This window comes from Candoia aspera, chromosome 3 (assembly GCF_035149785.1).
Source record: "Candoia aspera isolate rCanAsp1 chromosome 3, rCanAsp1.hap2, whole genome shotgun sequence".
Taxonomy (NCBI): domain Eukaryota; kingdom Metazoa; phylum Chordata; class Lepidosauria; order Squamata; family Boidae; genus Candoia; species Candoia aspera.
The window spans coordinates 43,859,761-43,886,526 of NC_086155.1; the positions used below are offsets into that span (position 1 = coordinate 43,859,761).

The 26,766-nt window shown below is 40.3% G+C and overlaps 1 protein-coding gene across 2 annotated transcripts in view; it reads right to left on the reverse strand.

Moving 5' to 3' along the window:
- The window catches only part of SRGAP2 (SLIT-ROBO Rho GTPase activating protein 2), a 254,313-nt gene that overhangs the window by 76,253 nt on the left and 151,294 nt on the right, over window positions 1-26,766 (reverse strand). Inside the window, exons 6-10 of one of the 2 annotated variants that reach the window (XM_063297485.1) lie at window positions 19,501-19,716; window positions 17,246-17,374; window positions 10,563-10,784; window positions 4,217-4,318; window positions 2,523-2,720 (exon numbers count right to left, since the gene is read on the reverse strand). In XM_063297485.1, the coding sequence (XP_063153555.1) occupies window positions 2,523-2,720; window positions 4,217-4,318; window positions 10,563-10,784; window positions 17,246-17,374; window positions 19,501-19,716 (867 nt within the window). Of the gene's footprint in view, window positions 1-2,522; window positions 2,721-4,216; window positions 4,319-10,562; window positions 10,788-17,245; window positions 17,375-19,500; window positions 19,717-26,766 lie in introns of both variants that reach the window. The other variant, XM_063297484.1, reaches the window with a different exon arrangement.

The following is a 26,766-nucleotide window of genomic DNA, read 5'->3' on the forward strand; positions in this document are numbered from 1 at the left end:
ATTTTATCACCACTATGTAGGCCGAAGCTCAAGCATGTATCAGTGCTTGGTTGTGTTCATTTATGGGTGTGCTTGGTTATGTTCATTATGGTTTTTCAATATCATATTTCACCTCATTTCTTGTATTTCCTCTGAGGACCAATGATCCAGCAGGTATTGTTAGTGGAAAGTGGCCCCTGAAGAAAATGTTGTTAAGATCTCTGGTTGTCTCCGTATGCCAAACAACAACCTGGCTGAAGACAGAGCTGCCCGCCAAATCACTGGGCAATTCCCCAGGTGCCCTCTAGAAACCTTCAGGATTGATTAGGCTCTGGGGTGGATCATCCTAATAGGTCTATTGCCCCTGAAGGGGTCCAGTTTCCTCATGATCTGTAGTTCAACAAAGGTGATACTGAGCTTTAAGAGACTTTTGAGATGCCTGCTGAAAACATTCTCAAGCCTCTAATTCCAGCAGACAGATTCCCCAGAGCACAGAAAGAGTTGCTAATGGGCCAGATCAGCTAATATGGTGAGCTGCACTGACAGAACAGGCCTGTCCATTCTATCCGTGGAGAAAAAAAGATCAAATAACACAGTACCTCTTTCAGATCTAACATAAAACCCACCAAGGAAGACTGCAAACATATTCCAAGCAGTCTGTCTTTTACATTGTTGACAAATGTTTATCATGTTAAAATGCACACTGATGTGATGGCTCATTTTCTTAGTTCCCTTGCATATATTCTCTCCCACCATTAATACTCAGTCACAACTATTTTCAGGTTGCACAAGTCATCTGATATTTTTAACTAAAGCCTGGAATTCATATTAAGGGTATCTGTAAGCTCCTCACATGGAAGATCAATCATGTTTATTTATCCTGGGTGTATGAATGTGACATGACTAATAGCACATCTGTTTCCTGGAGGCAGAAGGCTAATGCTACTGCCATTGGTTGAGTGCAAGAATATTTATACTATGTGAAGAAAAAAAACGCATTGATAAAATTCATATTTGCCCATTTGAAAACAGTCCTGTGTTCTTCCTAAAAACAACAACATGCAAGCTCAGTTAAATAACCATTGCCACTCAGGAGACCTCAATCGCTTATTAAGTGAATCAATTCCCTCACCCACCTTTTTCTGATAAATTCACCTTCCAAGCAAACCTTTTAATTTAATAAGGCTTTTGAAGCATTTCTGATTTCTTATCTAAGAGAATGATATACTCTCCAAAAATCTATTACTAAACCAAATCCAGGGTAAACCATCTTATCTGCTTAAGTAATTTGCAGAGTATGCAGCACTTTTCAAAAGTCCCATGGACCTTTTCAAAAGTCCCATGATCCTTTTGAGAGGAATGGTGCAATATTCATTTTAAAACATCCAGCAACAAAGCAATGAAGCAAAGCTTCTTTATGTATGTGCCAATTCACATGGAGCCTTCTTTTAAAATTCCACTAGTTGGCTGTTTGGAGAGGATTAAGAATGGAGAGAAAGCAAGGCCAATCAATAGGCTACAGGCCACATCACAGAGGCAACAACTGAGGCAAAAAACACAGGGAGTGTCAGTTTCTGTCTTGCTAACCAGTTCAAATGTATACAAGAAATGAAACACATCAAGGATTAGAAGCTGTGTATCCAGAATGAATGAGCAGAATGACAAGACTGATACTGACAATATTCTAATTACAGTCTGTTCTCAAATGAAGGCTTTCATAACGTTACCTCCAGAGTTTCAACCCAATACCAGGTCCTGCTTAAAAATTGGCTGTAAATGGATCAGTTATTTCCAAGGGTCCTTTCCTTGCAACAGAGTACTCCTGTCTCTCTCTGAATCTTGAGACATCAGCATTCTCAGGGATTTGGTTAGTATTTGGCTGCCTGGATCGAAGTTGTCTTAGAAGATGTCCGTCACAGCCTCCCCTGCAGGTCCTGAGTTTTGGGCTTGTCGAACTCTGCCTTGTCCTTGAATGCAGACAGCTCCAGAGGGATATGATAAATAGACCTACATTTTCTTTCTAGAACATTCAATCATCAGAGCTTTAACTTCTTAAAAAGTACAGAATTAAGAAGGGAACTGTTTCCATTATACCTAGCTGCATATGTACAGTATGTAATTGCTTTACTAGAAATTTGCTTATAACTGCTTTCATTTGCTCTGTTGTACTATCTAAATTAGGCATGGAATTTTACCAGTTTTCAGGAAAGTATTAAGAAACTATGTATCAAAACAATCTTTGGATATATTTAAAGGTAACACTGATTTTAGCAAAATTAGTTGGAAAATTCAGTATTTCCAGCTTTATAATTTTTTCTTGCCAGCAAAATTTATTGGACTGAACTTTGCATATATTCCATCTCTAACATATCTATCTATCTATCTATCTATCTATCTATCTATCTATCTATCTATCTATCTATCTATCTATCTATCTATCTATCTATCTATCAAATTTCTCTGCTGCCTATCTCATATACAACAACTCTGGGCATTTTACTGTTTTAATACATGAAAGAAGATGAAAATTCAAGGTATCTTACTGTGAAGTAGAACTGTTCAGTCTCCTGTTGATTGGCCCGTCTCTTGGCAATGCTTGGCTTGCTCATGAAGGTTTCAGAAACTGTTGATTTTACAGACTCCATAGAATTGCTATACTGGAAGCAATCAGATACATCAAAATCTTCAATCGTGACAATATCCTGAATAGTCTGCAGTGTGGCTTCCATTGTTTTTTTAACCTGACATAGAAAGCACAGAAAGAATAAAAAATAAAAAGTGAGATTGCAGCATAGCCAATCATATATTAGATACTGTTACAGTACAAAGATATTTTGCAGAGATGCTGAGAAAGAACAAATCTTCTAATTATATATCCTATATGACATGAGAGTGATCACTAGTTCTAGTGCAAATCTGTACAAGAGGATCAGTGTAGCAACTGATTTGCAACTTCAGCCCACTTGCTCTGCAAAGAACAGCGATGAACAAAACCATTGCAACCTGAAACTCTGCTTGACTTGGAGTGTGTGTATACAAACTTAGTTCTAAATGAAGAAAACTTACATAATATACTGTATTTATGTAGTACCACCTATTTAAATAACTTGTTTAAATTGCAGTATTGATTCCAGCTTATACAGGTAGTCCTTGTTTAGTGACCATTCGCAGTTATGATGGTGATGAAAAAGTAACTTTGCGACCAGTCCTTGCATTTACAACCTTCACAGGTCTGTAAAGCAAAGGAAAGCTAAAGTAAGATCTCGAAATCACGATGCTTCACTTGGTGACCACTTCATTTAACAACTGAGTTGTCAGTTCCAATTGTGATCGCTAAACGAGGACTACCTGTAATTTATGAAGCTTTTAAAAGTAATCCAGCATTTGAAAACCAAACATGCCCCACAAATGTCTGTTTTTGTAGGTAGGTAAAGAAGGATTTTTTTGTCTTCTAATACAGAAAGATCAGAAATGTCTCCTCTACAAGAGCACATGTATCTGGAGCCTACTGATAAATTAGTTTCCATTCTAAATCCCAAATATTTCACACTAAGCAGAGCACTTCTAAACAAACAAACAAACACCACCACAAAATGGTACCCTCAACTCCTGCAGACTGTCCACCAAGATGCCACGGTTATATTTCCCCTCATCAATGTCCCAATGAACTTCATCAACCAGAGTGACCACTGTAGGTTCTCTCCCAAGACTGAGCCTGAAACTTAGTTAACATGGCTCCAGATCAACTATTTCTTATAGAATGCCCTGTAAATGAATACCCATAACCTTCTATAATCTTCCATAAAATTGAGAGGTTAGAGACTGAGTAAAAGTAATCAAAATTGGCTAGATCTAGAACAGACTTCTTTTTAAGAGTCATTTCAGTATATCACCTTTGGAGCAGGTGACATGATCAAAGAAGCGCTGGCAATCTCCTGGATCCAGCCACTTGTGTCTGACTTGGCAGCCCACAGAAGACAGGAAGAGGCTGGGTGAAGCACACTGGTGGAGGGGTAGATGTCATGGAGAATCTTATCCACTTCACCAGGCTTCAAAAGAATCTCAGATAAACTTAAAAGACCCTACTCTGCCCACCAGTGTGGATGCAGCTCCACTAATGGGTATTATATGCATGCTGTCAGGTCTCAGGCTAAAGGCCATGAAGAATCAGGAATACGGAGATGTTCCAATGAAAAGAAGGAATTTCCTATGACGAGTGTGGAGTTTGGATTCTTACCTCTTCATTTTCAATCTTCAGAGTGGATAGCCTAGACTGCAGCTGCTGACATCTTTGTACCAACTCACTCTGCACTGGTTGCTGGGCACATAGCTGAAATACCTGGAAAAGAACAAGCAGTTTTGTGACTCTCCAGACACTTGCTTCTAGTTCTTCAGCTTTTGTTAAGACTCATAATCAGGTATGAACAACCTGCACTGGGCCATAGAACAATGGATTACTAAACGAACTGGGATATGCAACATCAAAACAAGTAAGTTTCATTGTTACATTTTAGATTTAATGTGGTAAATAATATAATCTCAAAAATTAACAGTAAAGAATGTTGACCATGCAGGGTAAACCAAATAGGAATCACAACCAGAAGAGTTAATTCTACTTTATTGTAAGGCTACATTGACAGAATCTTGCAAGTATGAAAGTACAATTCTTTACCCTGTCTCCTTTACAGCCTGGGAAACTAAGGAGGGTCTCTCCTGAGCCTCTTGCCCTGCCCACTATTTAGCTGTGGGCTATGCTGTCTCTTATCTGAACATTCCCTAAGCAGGGTCTCTTGGCCCTGTTTCCCAAGGTCTTTCCCACATACCATTACAAGAATGAATCCATGATGACCAATGAAAAGTTGTCCACAACTTTTCAGACAAGTTAACAGAAGGTGGACATAGAAGAAACAAATTATGTTTAATTTTTAATTATGTTTTGTTCAATAAATCACAATAGCCTGGATGATCACAAATACTTAGTCATAAACCACAGTTTGCCATCTGCAATGGTTAGGCTCACAGATTGCACTAAACCAATTAGCTGCAATTAATTCAGAAGACAGTGGCTTATGCACTAAGTGGAACCTAGGGCTGGGATCCTTCAGCAAAGGATCGTTACCTTGTCATGGTGCTGGAGCTTGAGCACCTCAATGATGCCATGAGCTAAACCGTGAAGGGCCACCCAAGACGGGAAGGTCATGACAGAGAGGTCAGACTAAATGCGATCCCTGGGGAAGGTAATGGCAACCCACCCCAGTATTCTTGCCATGAAAACTAAATGGATCAGTACAACCAGAGATATGTCGGTATACCATCGGAAGATGAGACCCCCAGTCGGAAGATGGTCAAAATGCTACTGGGGAGGAACAGAGGATGAGTTCAACTAGCCGCAGACGTGATGACACAACTAGCTCAAAGCCGAAAGGATGGCTAGCGGCCGACGGTGCTGGTGGTGAACGGCGAATACGATGTTCTAAGGATCAACACACCATTGGAACCTGGAATGTAAGATCTATAGCCAGGGCAAATTGGATGTGGTTGTTGGTGAGATGTCAAGATTAAAGATAGACATTTTGGGTGTCAGTGAACTGAAATGGACTGGAATGGGCCACTTCACATCAAATGACCACCAGATCTACTACTGTGGACAAGAGGACCACAGAAGAAATGGAGTAGCCTTCATAATTAATAGTAAAGTGGCTAAAGCAGTGCTTGGATACAATCCAAAAAACGATAGAATGATCTCAATTCGAATTCAGGGCAAGCCATCTAACATCACAGTGATCCAAATATATGCCCCAACCATAGATGCTGAAGAAGCTGAAGTAGAGCAGTTCTATGAGGATCTGCAGCACCTACTGGACAACAAGCCTAAAAGAGATGTTATTTTCATCACAGGAGATTGGAATGCTAAGGTGGGCAGTCAAATGACACCTGGAATTACAGGTAAGCATGGCCTGGGAGAACAAAACGAAGCAGGACATAGGCTGATAGAATTTTGCCAAGACAACTCACTCTGCATAACAAACACTCTCTTCCAGCAACCTAAGAGATGGCTTTATACATGGACTTCCCCAGATGGACAACACCGAAATCAGATTGACTACATCCTTTGCAGCCAAAGGTGGCAGACATCTACACAATCGGTAAAAACAAGACCTGGAGCTGACTGTAGTTCAGATCATGAACTTCTTCTTGCACAATTTAGGATCAGACTAAAGAGATTAGTGAAGACCCACAGATCAGCTAGATATGAGCTCACTAATATTCCTAAGGAATATGCAGTGGAGGTGAAGAATCGATTGAAGGGACTGGACTTAGTAGATAGGGTCCCGGAAGAACTATGGACAGAGGTTCGCAACATTGTTCAGGAGGCGGCAACAAAATACATCCCAAAGAAAGGGAAAACCAAGAAGGCAAAATGGCTGTCTGCTGAGACACTAGAAGTAGCCCAAGAAAGAAGGAAAGCAAAAGGCAACAGCGATAGGGGGAGATATGCCCAATTAAATGCAAAATTCCAGTGGTTAGGAATTTTTTTTAAGCAAGCAATGCACGGAAGTGGAAGAAGACAATAGAATAGGAAGGACAAGAGACCTCTTCCAGAAAATTAGAACCATCGGAGGTAAATTCCAGGCAAAAATGGGTATGATCAAAAACAAAGATGGCAAGGACCTAACAGAAGAAGAAGGGATCAAGAAAAGGTGGCAAGAATATACAGAAGACCTGAATAGGAAGGTTAACAATATCGGGGATAGCTTTGATGGTGTGATCAGTGAGCTAGAGCCAGACATCCTAAAGAGTGAAGTTGAATGGGCCTTAAGAAGCATTGCTAATAACAAGGCAGCAGGAGATGACGGCATCCCAGCTGAACTGTTCAAAATCTTGCAAGATGATGCTGTCAAGGTAATGCATGCTATATGCCAGCAAATTTGGAAAACACAAGAATGGCCATCAGACTGGAAAAAATCAACTTATATCCCCATACCAAAAAAGGGGAATACTAAAGAATGTTCAAACTATCGAACAGTGGCACTCACTTCACATGCCAGTAAGGTAATGCTCAAGATCCTGCAAGGTAGACTTCAGCAATTATGGAGCGAGAATTGCCAGATGTACAAGCTGGGTTTAGAAAAGGCAGAGGAACTAGGGACCAAATTGCCAATATCCGATGGATAATGGAAAAAGCCAGGGAGTTTCAGAAAAACATCTATTTCTGTTTTATTGACTCTCCTAAAGCTTTTGACAGTGTGGACCATAACAAATTGTGGCAAGTTCTTAGTGGTATGGGGATACCAAGTCACCTTGTCTGCCTCCTGAAGAATCTATATAACAACCAAGTAGCAACATAAGAACAGACCACGGAACAACGGACCGGTTTTAGATTGGGAAAGGAGTACGGCAGGGCTGTATACTCTTCACCCTACCTGTTCAACTTGTACGCAGAACACATCATGCGACATGCTGGGCTTGAGGAATCCAAGGCTGGAGTTAAAATCGCTGGAAGAAACATTAACAATCTCAGATATGCAGATGATACCACTTTGATGGCTGAAAGCGAAGAGGAACTGAGGAGCCTTATGACGAAGGTGAAAGAAGAAAGTGCAAAAGCTGGCTTGCAGCTAAACCTCAAAAAAACCAGGATTATGGCAACCGGCTTGATTGATAACTGGCAAATAGAGGGAGAAAATGTAGAAGCAGTGAAAGACTTTGTATTTCTAGGTGTGAAGATTACTGCAGATGCTGACTGCAGTCAGGAAATCAGAAGACGCTTAATCCTTGGGAGAAGAGTAATGACAAATCTCGATAAAATAGTTAAGAGCAGAGACATCACACTGACAACAAAGGCCCGCATAGTTAAAGCAATGGTGTTCCCTGTAGTGACATATGGCTGTGAGAGCTGGACCATAAGGAAGGCTGAGAGAAGGAAGATCGATGCTTTGGATCTGTGGTGTTGGAGGAAAATTCTGAGAGTGCCTTGGACTGCAAGAAGATCAAACCAGTCCATCCTCCAGGAAATAAAGCGAGACTGCTCACTTGAGGGAATGATATTAAAGGCAAAACTGAAATACTTTGGCCACATAATGAGAAGACAGGACACCCTGGAGAAGATGCTGATGCTAGGGAGAGTGGAGGGCAAAAGGAAGAGGGGCCGACCAAGGGCAAGGTGGATGGATGATATTCTAGAGGTGACGGACTCGTCCCTGGGGGAGCTGGGGGTGTTGACGACCGACAGGAAGCTCTGGCGCGGGCTGGTCCATGAAGTCACGAAGAGTCGGAAGCGACTAAACGAATAAACAACAACAAACGTCTGGGATCATATTATATCTTTGCTACAGGCCCTGCGCAGACTACCAGCTGGCTGCTGGGTGCAATTTAATGTGCTTGTTTTGACCTATAGAAACCTTTGTGGCTTGAGGCCTGGGTACCCACAGGACCACCTGTTCCAACCAGAATCAGCCCAACCTATTAAGTTCTTTAGGGAGAAACCTCTCCTAGTGCCCAACTTTTAGGAGGTAAATGGAGTTGGGTCCAGGAGCCACTGCTTCTTGGTGGCAGTGCTGGTTCTGTGGAACAGCCACCCTGTGGAGATCAGGCTGGCCCCCTCCTTGATTCCATTCAGAATGATACTGAAAACAGAACTGTTCTGGAGGGCATTCTAAGCAGACTTGGTCCATTTCTGTTTTATTTTTGAATTGTTGTTTTATTGTTTTATTCTTGAACTATTATTTTATGGAGGTATTTTTGTTTATTATTAATTTATTAAATGAATTTATACAGCTACCCATCTGCCAAATGAACTCTGGGCAATAAACAAAGATAAAAACGCAGTACAATGATCAAAACTGAAAAAGAAAAAAGAAAAAGAAAAAAGTCGAGGCCCCAATAAAAATGTCAACATCAGGCACACAAAATTGTTATAATGTTTTGATTTTATGCTAATTTTATTCCTAGTACAGATGCTTCAAACAGTTTTCTTCTATATCGTGCTAACAGCTGGACATCATTTGATTGTGAACAGATGGAGAGATAGACAGACAGATGCCACAAAAAGGGAAACCATATCATAGATTAGTTTGGTGTGCGAATGCACTCAGCTTCCAATAAGCTATGTTTTCTTACCATTGTATGTGTTACGATTTGTACAATTGTTTATGTCATTATATAACGTAAATTTATTATACTTTTCCATATTATCTGAAGCAAAAAAAAGAAAAAGGGGTACCAAAATCCCACTCCATACACATTAATGTATTCAGAAGGAAATAGGAACACATATGAATTATATCCTGCTCCCCAATGAATATCCATTTAACTTTCACTGGGAAAAGGGGGATATTATAGAAAGCTGCTATATGTCATGCACTGCCTACCGCAGAGTAAAACACAGGCGCTGATTCCTAGGAGAGCAGGTTCCGGTTTATTTCGTACGTAGTGTCAGTTGCGAAAAAAGCTGAGAGTGAGAGGAGCGCGCCGGTGCGGGGTTTAAATACCCCGCGCCGGTCAGCGCCCGCTCACCCCAGGTTACGTCATCCCCCCTTTGTCCTGCATGCTGTCTTGCCGGTAGGTGAGGGGTTGCGAGGCCCCAGCTGGTGCCCCGGGATCGCCCATCATCGGTTTCCCTATTCAGCCGGTGATTGCTGTCAGCTGGGCGATCTCCGTTGCGCTTGTGCTAACAGCTTGGGTGTGCCTCGCGATCCGCTTAGCCTTTGTCTTTTCTTCTTTCTCCTTTGTGAGCTGATGGCTGCTTCCTCCGGCTAGAGTCTGTGGCTGTTGTTGTGCGTGCTATGCTTATCTTGAGCCCCTTCCTCTGCTTCCTCGTTATTGTCATGTGTGCCGTTGTGCTGATGTCTTCAGCTCACTGGCACTCATGACACTATACGACAGTGGTTGACCAGAGTCACTTTTTACCAGGAGGAGCTCTCCATGCTGGTAGTCCTCGCTTAACGTCCATGTGCTCTGCCACCACACCCACAGCACCATGCGCCACTACTGTACTGGCCAGTGCTTTCTTTCACACCACCTTCTTTCACACTGGAGCAGTTGGGGCTTCTCTTGCACCCTGCCCAGGCCCTCTGTTTCCACACCGGCCAGGGCCTCTGTGCCCTGCCCAGGGCCTTCTTTTGCAAAAGAAGCCTGGTGCGTGAAAGATGGCCTTGGCTGCACTGGTGCAAAATAAGGTGCTTAATGATTGGTGGAATACAGTTAATGATGGCAACGGGGACTGTTGGCATTGCCACCACTGAACGATGCCGTCACATGACATTGCACTTTACAACTGCATCGCTTAGTGATGGAAATTCCAGTCCCAATTACTGTTGTTAACCAAGGACTACCTGTATATAGAGAGAACTTTCCCCAGTGAATTTTTTGGGGAACTGGGACAGCACTGCATCACAACGAACAGGGCTATGTTAATTGGGCCTATAACATGCATTCAGTACTAAAGGATTGTTCATATTCCTGTATAGTACTTGGCCAAACATGATTAGTTTGTTCTGCTTCCTATACAGACTTTCTAATTATGTCTGGAGTGAAGCTTGCAATGAAAATATATTCACAGAGAAGGGAAAAAAAAAACTAACCATGTCACCCATGTGGGGCTGAAACTCAAACTTCATGGGTGGGCAGAAGACACTGTTACACATCTCCATCAGGCGCTGCTTGTCACTGTTGGCATCCAAGTTTTCCACGGCATTCTCAATGGCATCCAGGCCCTCGTGCTTTGATTGTTCTAGATTCAGCTCTGCTGATAGGAATGTCCTAAGTGCCCTACCAAGGCTGGCATGATATCCTAGGTCACAGCACTGCTGAAAGAAACAGGAAAGTAAAGACCATCTAAAACTCAAGAAACTGTTGAAGGAAATGTTACAAATGATACAGTATACCACTGGATAACACAGGCAAATATTCACCTCAAAGGATCTTTCTGGAAGTCAGTGGTGTTTACACTAAAACATAAATTTATTTAATAAATATAGATGCTCCCCAGGTTGTATGAGACCTAACTTACACACATTCAGCTTTACACAAATATTTTTATAAGCCACATTTAAAGTAAAAAAAAAAAAGTGTTACACTTGCAATGCAAAATAGTCCATCACACAGTTGAATTTCTTATTTACACGAAGTTTGAATTTGCAAAGCTTTCCACAACTGATTGGTTATGAAAGTCAGGGAGTGCCTGCAATAAGTAATTTATCTTCTTAAAAAATATATCACAGAAGCAATTTTGTATTGTGTCAGACTAGGCCAATCAATTACTTAAACTGAAAACATGAATTTCTGTAGCAACTTGTTTTAGAAGATGGAATTAAAAAACACAGTTCAGTTTGACAGAACAGAATCTCCTGCTTAAGTTTGATTCATTAACTGATCCAGCCCACAGTAACTTATCTTCCTAGATCCATATTCAATCTTCTTCTGAATTGGGACCATTCTCTGCTCTTCTGCTCCCAGTCTCTCACCCCTTTCCTCCAGTATTATTCTCTTACCATATCCTAGTTGAATTGGCACCAATTACTTTCCCTAGCTAGTTCCCTAGAACTTCACATGGTAGACCTCTTTACAAGCTGTCTTTGAGGCACAGAGGTAAATATGTGGACAAGAACTGTGCTCCTGTTACCGCATCCTTATACTGTCATGATCACCATTGCGATGCTTGTGACATCGCAACGGCTCGCATGACAATACAGGGAAATGGGTCCCTGGCGGATTAAGGCAAAAGGCAACCATGAAACAAAAAGAAAGCAACAGGTGCTGGAAACTAAGTAACAACCAAAGCTGGTGGCGTGGAAGACAAAGATACAAAGTTGCCAAAAGGTAATTGACAAGACAACAGGAGAGGTGCGCCCGAGCTGTCAAAGGGATTAAGAGCCTGATCGCCCGGCAATGAATCATTACCGTTCAGGAAGGCGATCGAGGCGACACCCGGGGCACAAGGGGGCTGAACGACCTCTCACCTGACAAGGACGATACCGGTGGGACTCGTGGGACACACCTGGAATAAGGAGGGGTGGAGCGCTGACCGGCACGGGCTATTTAAATCCCATTCCGGCGCGCTCCCCTCACTCTCGGCTTTTTAAAGGCATGCACTCTGTTTTCTCAATAAAGCCAGAACCTAAGCCTATGCTGGCGTCTGTGTCTTTACTGGTTAGCAGGCAGAGCCTGACATATACCTACTGGAAGCCCAGATATTAAGGAGGACGTCTGCAGAGAACACTTGCAGAGAAAATGTGCATCTGACATCTAGTTGATGCAAAATACTAAATGAGCTTGTAGAGGAGAAGATACACAAGTGGCTTGAAAATAAAGTTAAACATGATTTAGCAGTTGCACATTTTAAGAATAAAGGATAAGTCTTCATTCAAAAACTAGGAAACATATGCTTTTCTAAAATATATACAGTATATTTTTGTCATTCATTGTCTATGAAATGTTTTTAAATAATAAAAGAATCCCCAATTATACAACAGGTGAAAAACAAGTGTACAGCTGATGAAGAAAAGGCTATGGGCAGGGTATTGGGATAAGTTTATTCTAACACTTGGGCACATGACCCTTGCCCATATTGGCAGGAAGTTGTTCATTGGGTCTGTAAAATAATAAATACACCTCTGTAAAAGAGGGCTCTAAGATACTTCAAAAGAGGAGACTATGAAGCCTCTTTTGAAAAAAATCGGTCCTGCAGCCCAAATATGCTTTTCCTACGATGAGTGAAACATAAATACCCTTCTGCCTGCCTCCTGAGCAAGATGCCTATTATAGGATGTTCTGATGCCAGTGTAGGAGCATATGAAAGAAAGAGCAGAAACTTGTTAAATAAAATATGTAATCAAATAGTAGCTGATAGAGAAAAAGATACTGAAAACAACATCCAAATAGAAACCTGAAGTATTTTTTGCATTTACTATCTCGTTACTGAAAACAAATCTGTTATGTTTCAAGCCTAATCATATGAAAATAATCTCCTGACATCACTTGATGAGAAAAATGTATATTATCAGTAGAAGAGGAAGAATGGTTTCAGCTGGGGGAAGGAAGGAAGGAAGGAAGGAAGGAAGGAAGGAAGGAAGGAAGGAAGGAAGGAAGGAAGGAAGGAAGGAAGCCTTCTAAAAGGATGAAGTAGCCATCTGTTTGATAGATGCTTTAAGCCATAAGCTTACATCTCCCCCTTCTAGGCAAGTACTGCAGATAAATGGCAGAACAGAAATGCACGCACACGTGCAAGAGAGAGGAATCATAAAGAAAGGAAAAGCATGAATGCATGTGCTTAAACTGAGCCCTGCCATAGTCTGCTCACTGTAACATGCTTGGGTACAGTGCCAAAAGTCTGTGGCAGGTGTGGAGAGTCTGCTTGTAAAGCAGCAATTGTTGGCTTTACTGGAAGCAGGCAATGAAAGAACATCAAATTTAGTCAAGAAGCATAAAGATTAAATAGGGGTAAACAAAAACAAAAGATGGTTGATTGAGAATCTGCACATGTTGAGGATATTTTCATTGGTAAATACTGTAACTATTCAGCAGTTTCAGCTTTGCAACTAAATTAACATTCCATGTTTTTCACAGAGCATGGAAGACAAATCTTGCGAATCTTGCCAATCAGTCATGAGGCAGGTCACCAGAAATTTCAGAAAAACTAATATCCATCTGTGTTAATACATGGTTTAGTCTATCAGAGTCCAAGCCTTATGAATGAATCATTCTCAGCTGCAGGTTTCTATCTGATACAGTAGCTTCCTACCATTCGATTTCTCTCTATAAAGCCAGATTGAGTGATCTGTGTAGGAGCAGATGCCCTTATTTGTATATGTGAATCTATTTTTATATCTCCATTCATGGCATCTGAAAGTGAAATTATAATTAATATATAATCCCCACTGGAAATCAGAAGAACAATCATCTGTTTTTCTGGCTCATTTCTCAGCACTTCTTATTTTTTGCATTTTAAAATATCCCCCAAATTATGGGGGATGGGTTTAAGATGGGTGTGTTAGTCTCACCCATCTTTCTTGGTTATATAAATGTTTGATGGAAGCATTTTCCAAAGATTTTTTTAAAATAAGACTTGAATGATGAGTCAAACAAATTAATTCTCAACACGACAGCTGATTAACCTTTCATCACCTAAAAATATCTTGAAATACAAATCTGGTAGGTTGGAGGACAAGAAAACATCCAGCATTCCAAAATTCAGTACAAAAACTACTTCATGTCTGTCCACACTTACAGGTTGCTCATTTATTGTGCAAAAGTACACTGATGAATATACAGATACAAATTTAGTAAATGAAGTTTGCTACCTATCACTGATTGCTATTTTTTTTCTATTTGATTGTTCATTATAATTAATCTTGTATTATTTTCTTCCTCTTTCTTTTATCATATAGATGATTTAAAAACTTAAATTTTGGAAAATAAGTTTTAGTTGCAGCATTCATGCAAGCTCACAGCAACAAGGAGATAACTGGTGTTTGTTCATATTCATTCAGTAGAACACCCTCTGGTTTTGTGGGTTTCTGTTTTGCTTTTCCTAGAGGATAATGATGATCTGAGAAATGATAGGGCTTAGCTCAATCCCTTCACATTACCTTTCTCTTTTTAAAAGAGATTTAAGGATTTATTAAGAGTAGGGCCCCCCCAGCAGTATTGGACTTTACCCTTCATCATCCCTGAAATGTAAATATGTGGACATTGAAGTTTATAGTTCACCACATCTGAAAGCCATCTTGAATTTTATATTTTCCATTCTATATTTTATACTTCCTTTTTATATTTGTATTTTTTATGTATTTAGATTGAATTGTTAGTGATCTGTCATTTTTACTATTGTAAGCCGCCCAGAGTCATTGTACACGAGATGGGCGAAAAAGAAATGTAGATAGATAGATAACACCAAAAAACACCCCCAGAAATGTTTTATAACATAAAATCAATGCCAGAGCAAGATGGTAGGTTCTGGATGTGTGTGTGGAGTTCCTTGGCCATTGGTGTGATATGTTTTTATATGGAGTCCCACACTGACTAGGATGTTGGACTCAATGGCCTCTTGACTTTATGGTTTTAATTTTTGTCCAATCTACATTTTAAGTAAACCATTCTAATTTGTACATTCAGGGAGCAGTACAAAAATCAAACACAGTTCAGAATTCTGGGATGCTTGAATATGTCATAGAAAAACAGATAAATCAGTTTATAAAAATTTGCAAGTTATAAAAACTTGTATATGAAATATATCTGAATTTTTATGAATGTGTTTTTAATATAGATTTAGCCCAACCCAGACTTAAATTCAATAAATACTAGCCTGACAAACACTGACTTGTCTATCCGTACTACTAGCCCTCTACGGGCACTATACTGAAGGAGGACGCCAATGATTTGCTTGTTTGAACATTTATTTCACATATTTTCTTTATGATGTAGCAATTAATATGTTGAACTAGGACTGAGAAAACAAGTTTCACCTATGAACATTTTCTCTCAGCCCAATCTTATAGGGTGATTGCCGGGGTGAAAAACTGGAGTAGAGAGTGTTATATATGCCACCTATATATTCTGAAAGAAAGGTTGGCTGTAGATCCATTGAATAAGGAGAAGTGTAGATGTATTCTTTGTTGTTGCCATCAGTTGTGTGAATCCCATGCATTCCTATATAACCTTAAGAAATTTCACCATCTATCTCAACAATTTGGGTTGGTCTCCAGATCATTTGGATAAATGAGGCTGTTTCAATCTTTCAGACATTTACAATGAATCGCAAACCATTTTTTAAGCATTCCATTATAAATCTTGGAAATCATTCAACCGGTAAGTCAATGCACAAAAGCAGAAGAAAACATGAGGTATTCATAAAGAACCATTTTTAAACTAAACTAGGAAAATCACAGAGAAGGAATTAGAAAACACCTTTCTATTATTAATAGGCTTACAGTTCAGAACAAAATGGAGAGTAAAAGCCTCTAATAAACTTCTGAATTGGGCAAAAGTGAGCAAGAGCTGTTAGATTTTATGACTGGATGAATAACAAATAGTACGTTTTCTAAAAAGTAAATGGACAAAGAGGAATTAATCTGCTCGTTTGGAGCCTCCTGTTTTTTCTCTCTCCTCCTCCATCAGTTAGCTTCAGCCTTCCCCAATGACTATTTTTTAATCTTGATTATGAAATGCTATTACAGCTGAAAGGCAGTATTCAGCAACAATAGTGTGCTGTTGCTCCAGGAAGCAATTCAATACAATCAGTGTATCAGCTCTATTGGATGGATAAGGGTAACCACATGATAGAAGACAACATTGTATTAATAAAGCTTCAAAAATAAGTTCAGAAGAAAGCAATGGCAAACTATTTCCATATTGTTACCTAGAACACTACATGGAGGCATTTATGTAGTCACCAGAAATCCAACTTGAGAGAGTTTTTACTAAATAAAACCATCGTCATCAAGGCAGAGGTTAGCTATTTGTGACCCCTTCAGTATACAGGTAGTCCTTGCTTACCGACTGTCTCATTTAGCATCTGTTTGTAGTTACAATGGTGTAAGAAACACCAATCCTCACATTTATGACTGTTGCAGCATCCTGCAGTCACGTGATCATCATCTGGGTGCTTCGCAACTGCCTTGTAACAGGCAGTTAACACAGAAGGTAGAAGTAAAATAGTAAGTCGCGGTCATGTGATGTTTTGCTTAACGACTGAAGCGGAAGTGAGGTTGTAAGCCCATTGCGGTCATGTTTCACTTAGTGACCATGGCGCTTAGCAACAGACTTGTTGGTCCCAACTGTGGTCGCTAAGTAAGGACTACCTGTAAACAATACAGTTATATGTCCCACTCACACTTATCTTAACCCAGTGGTCCACAAGTCTACCCGCTATTGTCACAACATATCTTCTACTACTGTCTGGCAAGGCTGATTATAATAGAGTCTTATCTCCCTCTCTTTGTTGGAAATGGGAAGGAGACAAAAAGTATCTCCAAAATATACCCAAGATTTGGACAGCTCAGTTTATTGTGGAGTGTGGACAATCAAAAAATGGTATTAAAATAATAAGTGACCTGACAATCACAGAATTCGGTTTGGCTATTTACTTAATTAGTGCTGTGTTTAAATGCTGTTGTCCTTGTATAATTGAATGAAACACAGACTGAACACAGATAAAAGATAAAATCTGCATATGGACTTCTGCCATTGAAAAAATTAACTGTGGAGAACAACATAATGAGGTTTGTGGCAGAAACATTCAGGAAATACACCACCAAAGTACACTTACATCAATGAGATCAGACAGGTCATGGATATAATACTTGAATACAGACGCATTGGTGGCTTCCAGAGCCAGCAGATATTCATTTCTTGCCTTAATAGCCTTCAGTTTATTTTCTGTGTATTTTGCTTGGCGCTGAAAAGTAACCAAATGGAGTTTTATTACAAATGAATTAAAATGAAGGAAGCAATAGCCTTGAAGGTAGAAAAAAAAAATCCTGCAAAGTCAAGAAATTATTTCATTGTTCTTCACACTGCTTTGTTTTTAACCTAGACTCTAAGAAATATAACACTTTTAGGCAAAATAAATGCATCATATAGCAATGAATCAAAGAACTGTTGAATCCTGTAGAGACAGGAAGGTAATCTAATCCATGGATGGCCAGAAAATGGCTCATAGGAACATGTAAGATTAATATATCCAATTCTAAAAGCATACTTGTGTCCTGAAGATCCCTGCAGAATTTTACTTGGCTCTGATATGGACAGAGAGGACTGACATCAGCAGGAGGTACTAAAGAGCCAAGTATGAACAAAGGTCTGATACCCAAATCATCCAAATTACAGGGATAGGTCATGTATCACTAGAACTTAATATACCATCTACACTAAGCAGCTGGAAGCTTAGGCCCACACACACATTCACATTCCTCTGCCCATTAGAATAGAAAACAGCATCTATCTACCCAAATACTTGCTGAAGAGGTCTTAAACTGTCACTAAAGGTTTATGATGCTTGCTGTCAACAGCATCTGAAGCAGAAGGAAATTCCACAGCTGAGATTGTGGAATCAAGAATGCCCACTCACAACTCACTGCATAGCAAATAGCCAGTGGGTGCAGAATTTCCAGGACATCACCTCCAGTAAGTCTTCCTATAGGGGTAAATTCCGTAGTCCTCAAGTTATTGGGATCAGGATTGCCATCACTAAATGATGTGGTCATAAAGTGCAATGTCATGTGACTGCATCACTTAGCAATGGCAAACCAGGAAGTCCCGGTTGCTATTGTAATCCTGAGGCGTGTGGGTCATTAAGTGGAAAGCAGCTGGAGGCCCAGGTAAGGAGTGCAGGGATGCTGCAGGGGGGGTGGGGGAGGCATGGGAAGCCCGGCGCAGACCACATGTGAATTGGGGGAGAGGGGTGCTGTGGTACAGCATGAGTGCAGGGAGGCCATGGAAGGAGGGTGCTGGTGGGTGCATGTGTATATGTGAGAGAAGGGGGAAGGAGGGTGCGGAGTATATGAGTGAGTGAAGGGGGAAAGAAGGGCATGGTGTGTGTGAGTGAGCAAAGGGGGGAAGGAGGATGTAGTGTGTGTATGTGACTGAAGGGGCAAAGGAAGGCATGATGTGAGTGACAAAAGGTGAGGGGTGGAGGAAACTTACCCGAGTCACTTGTGACCTTCCCTGCCAACTTCCACACTGAATTTGCTTGTGGGGGGAAGATCACAAATGATTAGTGAGTGTGGGGTGTGGCAACCAGAACGTTCCTGTGACCGCAGGGGCACGACAACAGCTGGAACTTTGAGGGCCAGCCTAAGTCCCTTCGTTCAGTGCTGTCATAACTTCAAATGGTCACTGAATGAATAGTTAGTCTCTGAATGAATAGTTGTAACTCGAGGACTTCCGGTATACTGAGGAACAGTAAGCCTCTTTCAAGAGAGGGAGAAAATGCATTGGCTATACAGCCCATATTTACCTTACCTGCTCCACATATGATCCTAAGAAGAAAACTGCCTGCATTTCTGTATCTCAGTACAATGAACTTTTCAAATTCAAAATATTACTTTTAAAAACAACGTATCAAAGGTAATCTACTGCAAATATTAACCCTTTTCCCCCCAACATTTTAAATACAGTCTCTTTGCCTATGGCGTTGTTCTACCTCTACAAGTTAGAAGATTTAAATATCAAATTGCCAACTGATTGATACATAATATCCTTGTGTACCATGCAAGTCAGAGTTTCAGTTCAAACACATTTACATAGTTTAGTAGGGATAAGAAGAAATGGATGAGTGCCAAAACTACCTCCTCACACTTTTGGTTTCTGTACCTCCTCATTCCATCTCATGAATACACATACCTAAATATAGTTCCCAGATCTCAGAATAATCCCTCAGTATTTCTGCTATTTCCCCATTAAATAGCTCTTCTCCCTTAACGCTCTGATAGATACTCTACTGTGTGTTGGATGCACAGAGAACACTCAGCAGCTGCTCTGGGTTAAGAGAGCTTTGCAATTACCCAACAGTTGTGCACTCACCTTCTCTTTCATCTTCTCAATCTTCTTGACTGAGCTCCGACGGACATGCTTTTCTTCAAACTTGACACTGGAGGCTGAATCAGGGGAGCGTGGAGTTTGCTTTTCCTCTTGCTTCACAGACTTACCGATCTGTTTTTCTTCCTGCTTCTCTGCCTCTTTCAGCTTGCTTTGAGCACTGATGCTGTCAGCATTGTACATGTGGTAGGTCTTCATTACCTGCAAGGGCAATTCTCACTTATCAAGCACTTTACTGGGTTTTTTTAGTTGTCTGTGTGGGAATAACTGACCATTACTTGACCAATGCCTTTAATGTAAGCTTAAAATTCAAACAGAAAAATAGCTCTGCTATTCTACAAGCCTACTGTACAGGTAGTCCTTGACTTACGATGGCAACTGGGACCAGAATTTTTGTTGCTAAGCAATGCGGTCATAAAGCGCAACCACATCGCTTAGCAATGGCAATCCCTGCAGTCCCAGTTGCCATTGTTAACTGAATCCCACAGTCGTTAGGCAAGGCAACTTCCTGCCAGCTTCCCACAACCAAGTCAGTGGGGAAGCTGGCAGGAAGTTGCAAGTCTCAGGCAGCTTGCAAGCAGGCTGGCAGACAGGTAAGTGATTGCAGCTGGGTAGGGGAGGGCGCAAGGGGTGCACAATGGTGCAAGGGAGGCACGGTGAGGCTTGGGGAGGGTGTGCAAGGGAGGAGTAGTGAGGGTCAGGGAGGGTGCACAAGGGTGCCAGGGAGACGTGGTGAGGGTCAGGGAGGGTGTGCAAGGGTGTGGTGGGGGCATGAGGGAGGAACGGCAAGGCTTGGGGAGGGTGCACAGGGATGCAAGTGGCTAGTGCAGTGCAAGCACAGAGGGGCTGGGGGAGGGGCTGCAGGTAGGGAAGACTTACCCCAGCGACTTTGATCACAGGGTGCTGCAACTGGTTGTAAGTGTGAGCCAGCTGCCAAGTGCCCAGTTCATGGTAATGTGACTGCCGGGGTGCTGGGAGGGCTGAAACTCCAAGGACCAGTCATAACCACCATTCATTCAGTGCTGTCATAACTTTGAACGGTTGCTGAACAAATGGCTGTAAGTCAAGGACTACCTGTAGAGCTCAAAAGGATCAGCAAAGGTATGGAACATTTTAAAACTCTTGGGTAATTCTGGACATCTGGCAGCTAAACCAGGGCCTCTGCTTCTTCACCCTAACTCTGCTTGTCAAGGTTTGCGTGGGAATTTTTATTTCTTTTTATATATATAATTTTTATAAATAAAGTTTTAAGAGAAGAACAATACAAATTTTGAAACAAGGAAGTAAAGTAGTAAGTGAAAACAAGCGCAAAGAAAGAAATAGAGAAGGAAAGAAAAGAAAAAGTTACAAAGAAGCAACTTCCAATCTTCTTGACAGCAGTTATAAATACATTTATATTTTGCCTTCTCTCTCTAAAGTTACAACATAATTTCCTTCTTTCCATAATCTACCCTTTTTAATAATCAAATCCATAAATCACAAGTTCATTTTTTTCTTTTTTCAGCAAAAAGTCCATAAGGGGTTTCCAGGCACAAATAAATGTGGTTATTGCCTTTTCGCTAATCAGACAAGTCAATTTTGCCATCTCTGCTGTTTCTGTCATCTTCACTAGCTATTCCTCCACTGTGGGTATTTCAGATTCTTTCCATTTTTGTGCATAAAATGATCTTGCAGCAGTTATCATATATAAAAACAGTGTTCCATGGCTCTTTTCTGAGTATTTATCCATTAGTCCCAACAAGAAACGTTCTGTGTTCAATTGAATATTAATCTTTAAAATTCTTTGTTTTACTGTGTGTATTTGAACCATTTTCTGACTTTTTTGCAAGTCCACCAGGCATGACAAAATGACCCTTCATATTTTCTACATTTCCAACACAAATTTGAAGTACCTTTACACATTCTAGTTAATTTTTCTGGAGTCATGTACCAACGGTACACCATTTTATAAAAAAATCTTTTAAATTATAACATAGTGTAAATTTCAGTCCTTTCAGCCACATATTTCCCATTGTTCCATCGGTATATTATGTCCAAATTTTTCTTATGTTTGTTTGAATGACAAAATTGAGGGCTCAGCTTTATCAGGGCCCCTGAACATGTGGAAAGCTCTACTTGTGTTCAAGACCATTTGTCTAAAATTCCACTGCAGACCCTGCTATTTAACCTGGCAAAGGGAATGGGGCTTGTGTATGGGGCTTGTGTATCTAAGGACATCTACTGTGCATAGCGCAGATCCCTATTTTAGTCCACAAAACAGAGCTCCAATGATTTTAACTTCTATGAAGTGATACGCCGTATTAGCACAAGGTTATAAAAGGCCAGATGAAAATAGGAAAGAGAGATGCAAGAATAGTCCTATTTCCAGCTGGAATCTGAGAATGTGGGGAAATAGTGGAATGAAGGGTTAAGGAGAAAGGGGTCATTAAATAGTATTCCTTTGTTTCCCCCAGGAAGTTGATGTCTTTATTTAAAAAAAGCAATTACTAGAAGAGACACCAGTTTTTAGTGACCGTATCCCACTCCATGCTCCGCCAGTGCTAATCCTGCTCAGCAACACAAAAGGCAACACAGCCAGCAGAGGCTGACTCTGCTAACAAGCAACCTTTCTTTTTGTTTCTCGACAGTCCCTCCATTGTTTTGGATCAACACTGACTTTTTCCTTTCTCACTGGAGTTTGTTACAAAAGTGTGAGCTCTAATCGTTGAACCACATGTTTTGATTTCTGCCCTTCTTTGCATTTTGACCCTCTTGGAAACCTTTTGAACTTGGCAAAGATCAAGTATCAAAAAGTGTAAGAATCTCTGATCAATCTCCTTAGGTTAATCAACACATCATGAAAATAGGTTGAAACAACTTCTGGTGTTTCATGAGATGAGAGAGAATAGTGAAGTGTGTGTGTGTGTGTGTGCGTGTGTGTGTGTGTGTAAGAATAAAGAAAGGTTTATTTACTGAAAATCACTTTTATCCTGTCTTCCCATAGATTCCGATCAAGGTAGCTTTAAATAAAATTTGAAAACTGATTTGAAAAAAATGTTATGCAGTCCTCCAATATTATCATATTATCATAGACAGGAAGTTTCTTAATATTTAGTACTAACTACTTTGTAAATATACTCAAACAGAGTAGAGCTCTATGTTCCAATTTTAAAATCCAGTTGCAAGCCAAGCTCTGGCCTCAAGTCCTTCCAGTTTTCAGGCACCAAGCCACTAAGTCTTTTTTCACCTCAAGTTGAACTTGACCATAATTTTTGTTAAGTGGGATATATGCTTTCGCTTTCTTACTCCTTCTGGAGCAATTAAGCAACAATCCTTAGTTACAGGAAGAAGTAACAGTTAAAAATGCTAACCCACTCAGTATTAAAGAAAGTATAATTTATATGTACAGTAACTCTGAACCCTTATCTGTGAACAGAATTGAAGGAGGCATTTGGAATTGCCTTAAGCAGGAAGGAGGAGTACTCTTTCCACATTCCCCTACTCTCATTACTTCTAGGGAAAGACATCTGGCACAAGGCATGAAAAACATGTAAGATTCTACTTTTAATGGTTTCAGATATTTAAGGATGGTTGATCTGTATCTGTTTGCCAAGACTGGCATCAAGGTCCAGGGTCAAAGCAATTACTTAAGAATTCAGTCCAAGAGTCTAGCTATTAGAAACACCACACATTATTCCCATCATGGGATTATATTAAGATGCTAGATGAGCATCTATTTTGCTTTCTTTCTTGCTTTCCCTCCCTCCCTCTCTTTTAGTTAGAACACTCAGACCTACCTACAGGAGCCTAGTGTGAAAGAAACACCTTTAGGAATGAGCAAAGGAGTTTGTTTTGAGAAGCTGAACTGAATAAGGAAAATAAAACTCAACATTTTTTTTAAAAAACCCACCCTCGATTATCCTATATTGTTTAGAAAACAAGAATTTGATCAACTGCCTCCTTAAAGAGGAAAACACAGAAAAACTTGTCTCTGCCCATGACACAGCCCTGCCTACTTTGCAGAATTGTTTTGTCACTTCAGTCTTTGTCCTTGAAAAGTTGCTCAGACCTGATTTAAGACCAGGATGCATGGGAGAACCTTTGCTGGTACTGCAGGAAAAGAAATGATATTAAGAATTTGTATACAGATTTGGGGATATTGGATGTGAGACCTTCTCAGTATCACTCCCAGAAAGATGGATTATGTGAAGGAGACTCTGGAAAGCATATTAAAGAAGAATGCAAAAAATGACCCAAAAATGTTGGGATGGGTAGCTTTCCTATATATTCTTTGCATATAGAGAAGTGCCACAGGTGTGTCCTTTTGACCTGCTACATGGGAGAAAACCAAGAGGGCTCCTAAAACTAATGTAGTTCCAAGACCAAAGAATCTGGTTTACTATCTTCTCATACAAAAGAAAAAAAATGGCAAAAACTCAGTGACATATTGCAAGAACACCTGAAACTGGCACAAGACACACAATAGGACTGGCACAATATTAAGGCTCTCTAGAGGTGGGAGAAAAAGTATGCTTTGTTGCCTAGTCAAGAATGCAAGCTTAAGCTAGGTGGAAAGGCTCATTTATGATGATCAGAAAATGGAGTCCATAAACTACAAAATAGGCTTGGGGAGTTGAAAAACCAAAATCTATCTCATAAACTTTTAAGAAAGTAGGTTGCTTCATTAGGAAGACCTAGATCAAAAGATCTAGCAAAGCAAATTTATAGCTATTTATCAGATACACAGAAAGTACAAGAGACACACAACTTATCTTTGCAACAAAAAGCAGATTTGGAACCACTCTTAGAAAAAGTCAAATACGTATTTAAAATTAAGCCAGGCCCTGCTACTTTAGTAGAACAGAAAATTGACACTAGAGATGCAAAGCCGATAAAGCAGAAACATCCCATTCCGGAAAGAATTAAAGATACACTGCAGAAAGAAATGCAAAACATGCTACAGTTAAGTTTTATTGAACCTTCATACTGTGAATTCAACAAATATAGCTACAGCGTTAGTGAATATAGCTATAGTGTTAGTTCCTAAGCCAAATGGAGAAGTGATTTTTTTGTGTAGACCTAAGACATTTTACCAGCTTGATTGATAACTGGCAAATAGAGGAAGAAAACATGGAGACAATGACAGACTTTGTATTTCTAGGCACAAAGATTACTGCAGACGCTGACTGCAGCCAGGAAATCAGAAGACGTTTAATTCTTGGGAGGAGAGTAATGACTTAGATTGGGAAATGAGTACAGCAGGGCTGTATACTCTCACCCTACCTATTCAACTTGTATGCAGAACACATCATGTGACATGCTGGGCTTGAGGAATCCAAGGCTGGAGTTAAAATCGCTGGAAGAAACATTAACAATCTCAGATATGCAGATGATACCACTTTGATGGCTGAAAGCGAAGAGGAACTGAGGAGCCTTATGACGAAGGTGAAAGAAGAAAGTGCAAAAGCTGGCTTGCAGCTAAACCTCAAAAAACCCAAGATTATGGCAACCAGCCTGATTGATAACTGGCAAATAGAGGGAGAAAATGTAGAAGCAGTGAAAGACTTTGTATTTCTAGGTGCAAAGATTACTGCAGATGCTGACTGCAGTCAGGAAATCAGAAGACGCTTAATCCTTCGGAAAAGAGCAATGACCAATCTCGATAAAATAGTTAAGAGCAGAGACATCACACTGACAACAAAGGTCCGCATAGTTAAAGCAATGGTGTTCCCCGTAGTAACATATGGCTGCGAGAGCTAGATCATAAGGAAGGCTGAGAGAAGGAAGATCGATGCTTTTGAACTGTGGTGTTGGAGGAAAATTCTGAGAGTGCCTTGGACTGCAAGAAGATCAAAGGACCAGTCCATCCTCCAGGAAATAAAGCCAGACTGCTCACTTGAGGGAATGATATTAAAGGCAAAACTGAAGTACTTTGGCCACATCATGAGAAGACAGGACACCCTGGAGAAGATGTTGATGCTAGGGAGAGTGGAAGGCAAAAGGAAGAGGGCAAGATGGATGGATGATATTCTAGAGATGACAGACTCGACCTTGGGGGAGCTGGGGGTGGCAACGACCAACAGGAAGCTCTGGCATGGGCTGGTCCATGAAGTCACGAAGAGTCGGAAGCGACTGAATGAATAAACAAGACATTTTAACCAAGTATCCAAGTTTGATAGCTACCTTATGACAAGAGAAAATGACAAACTAGAACAGTTAAATAAGGCAAATACTTACCTACTTTAGACTAAAGTAAGGACTATTAACAAATGCCTCTCTTGGAAACCTTCAAAGAGAAAACAGCCTTTATTACAGTTCAACGACTGTCCCAATTTTCAAAAATGTCTTTCATCTGAAATGGAGCTCCAGTGACTTAACTCATGTGCAAAATTCTTCCAGGCTGGGGAAAAAGTACTGTGAGGTAAATCAGAACACTATTATTATTTCAACACTATCTGGGAAGAATACATGCAACAGTTAAAGGATGTTATTTCCACTCTTGAGGCAGCAGGCTTAACCATCAATGCAACTGAATGTTACCTGGGATTTTCTGAACTAGGTTATACATCATTGGTTAAGAAGTTAAGCCAGAAGAGAAGAAGATGCAAATTATTCAATAGATGCAGCATCCAATTACCAAGAAAGAATTAAGATATTTCCAGGGGTTGTGGGGTATCATGGAGGATTTATAACCCATTTTTTTAACCAAAGCTATAACCGCACAGTCTTAAGAAGAGGCAGCCTAACAAAGTTTAATGGATCCTGAGTGTAAAGAAACCTTTTAAAAGTTAAAAACTGCTTTATATAATCATCCTGTATTAAGAGTGACAGATTTCAGTCTTCCATCTGCTTTGAACACAGATGCTTCTGATGTACGGTTGAGAGTGATATTAATGCAGAAGTCTGAAGAGAGGAAACATAATTCTTTATATTTCTAAAAAGCTTTTATCAATGGAAATAGTTCAACAGTAAAGGAACAAGCAGTCAGGAAATACACTAGCACTTGATTGAGTAGCCATAGCCATGAAGGCCTTGGAAAAGATTTCCAAATGCTCTGATGTGCCTATACCCACAAAGATCAGAATAGCGCAAAAAATTGTATTTCCTGGACACTCTATGGAAGTGAAAGTTGGACTTTGAAGAAGCAGGATAGAAAGAGTATTGACAGTTTTGAAATCTGGTGTTGGAGAAAATTCTTGAGAATACTGTGGACAGATTATCAAACAATTCAAATTCCCACTTGAGGCACAAATGACCAGACTCAAATTATCC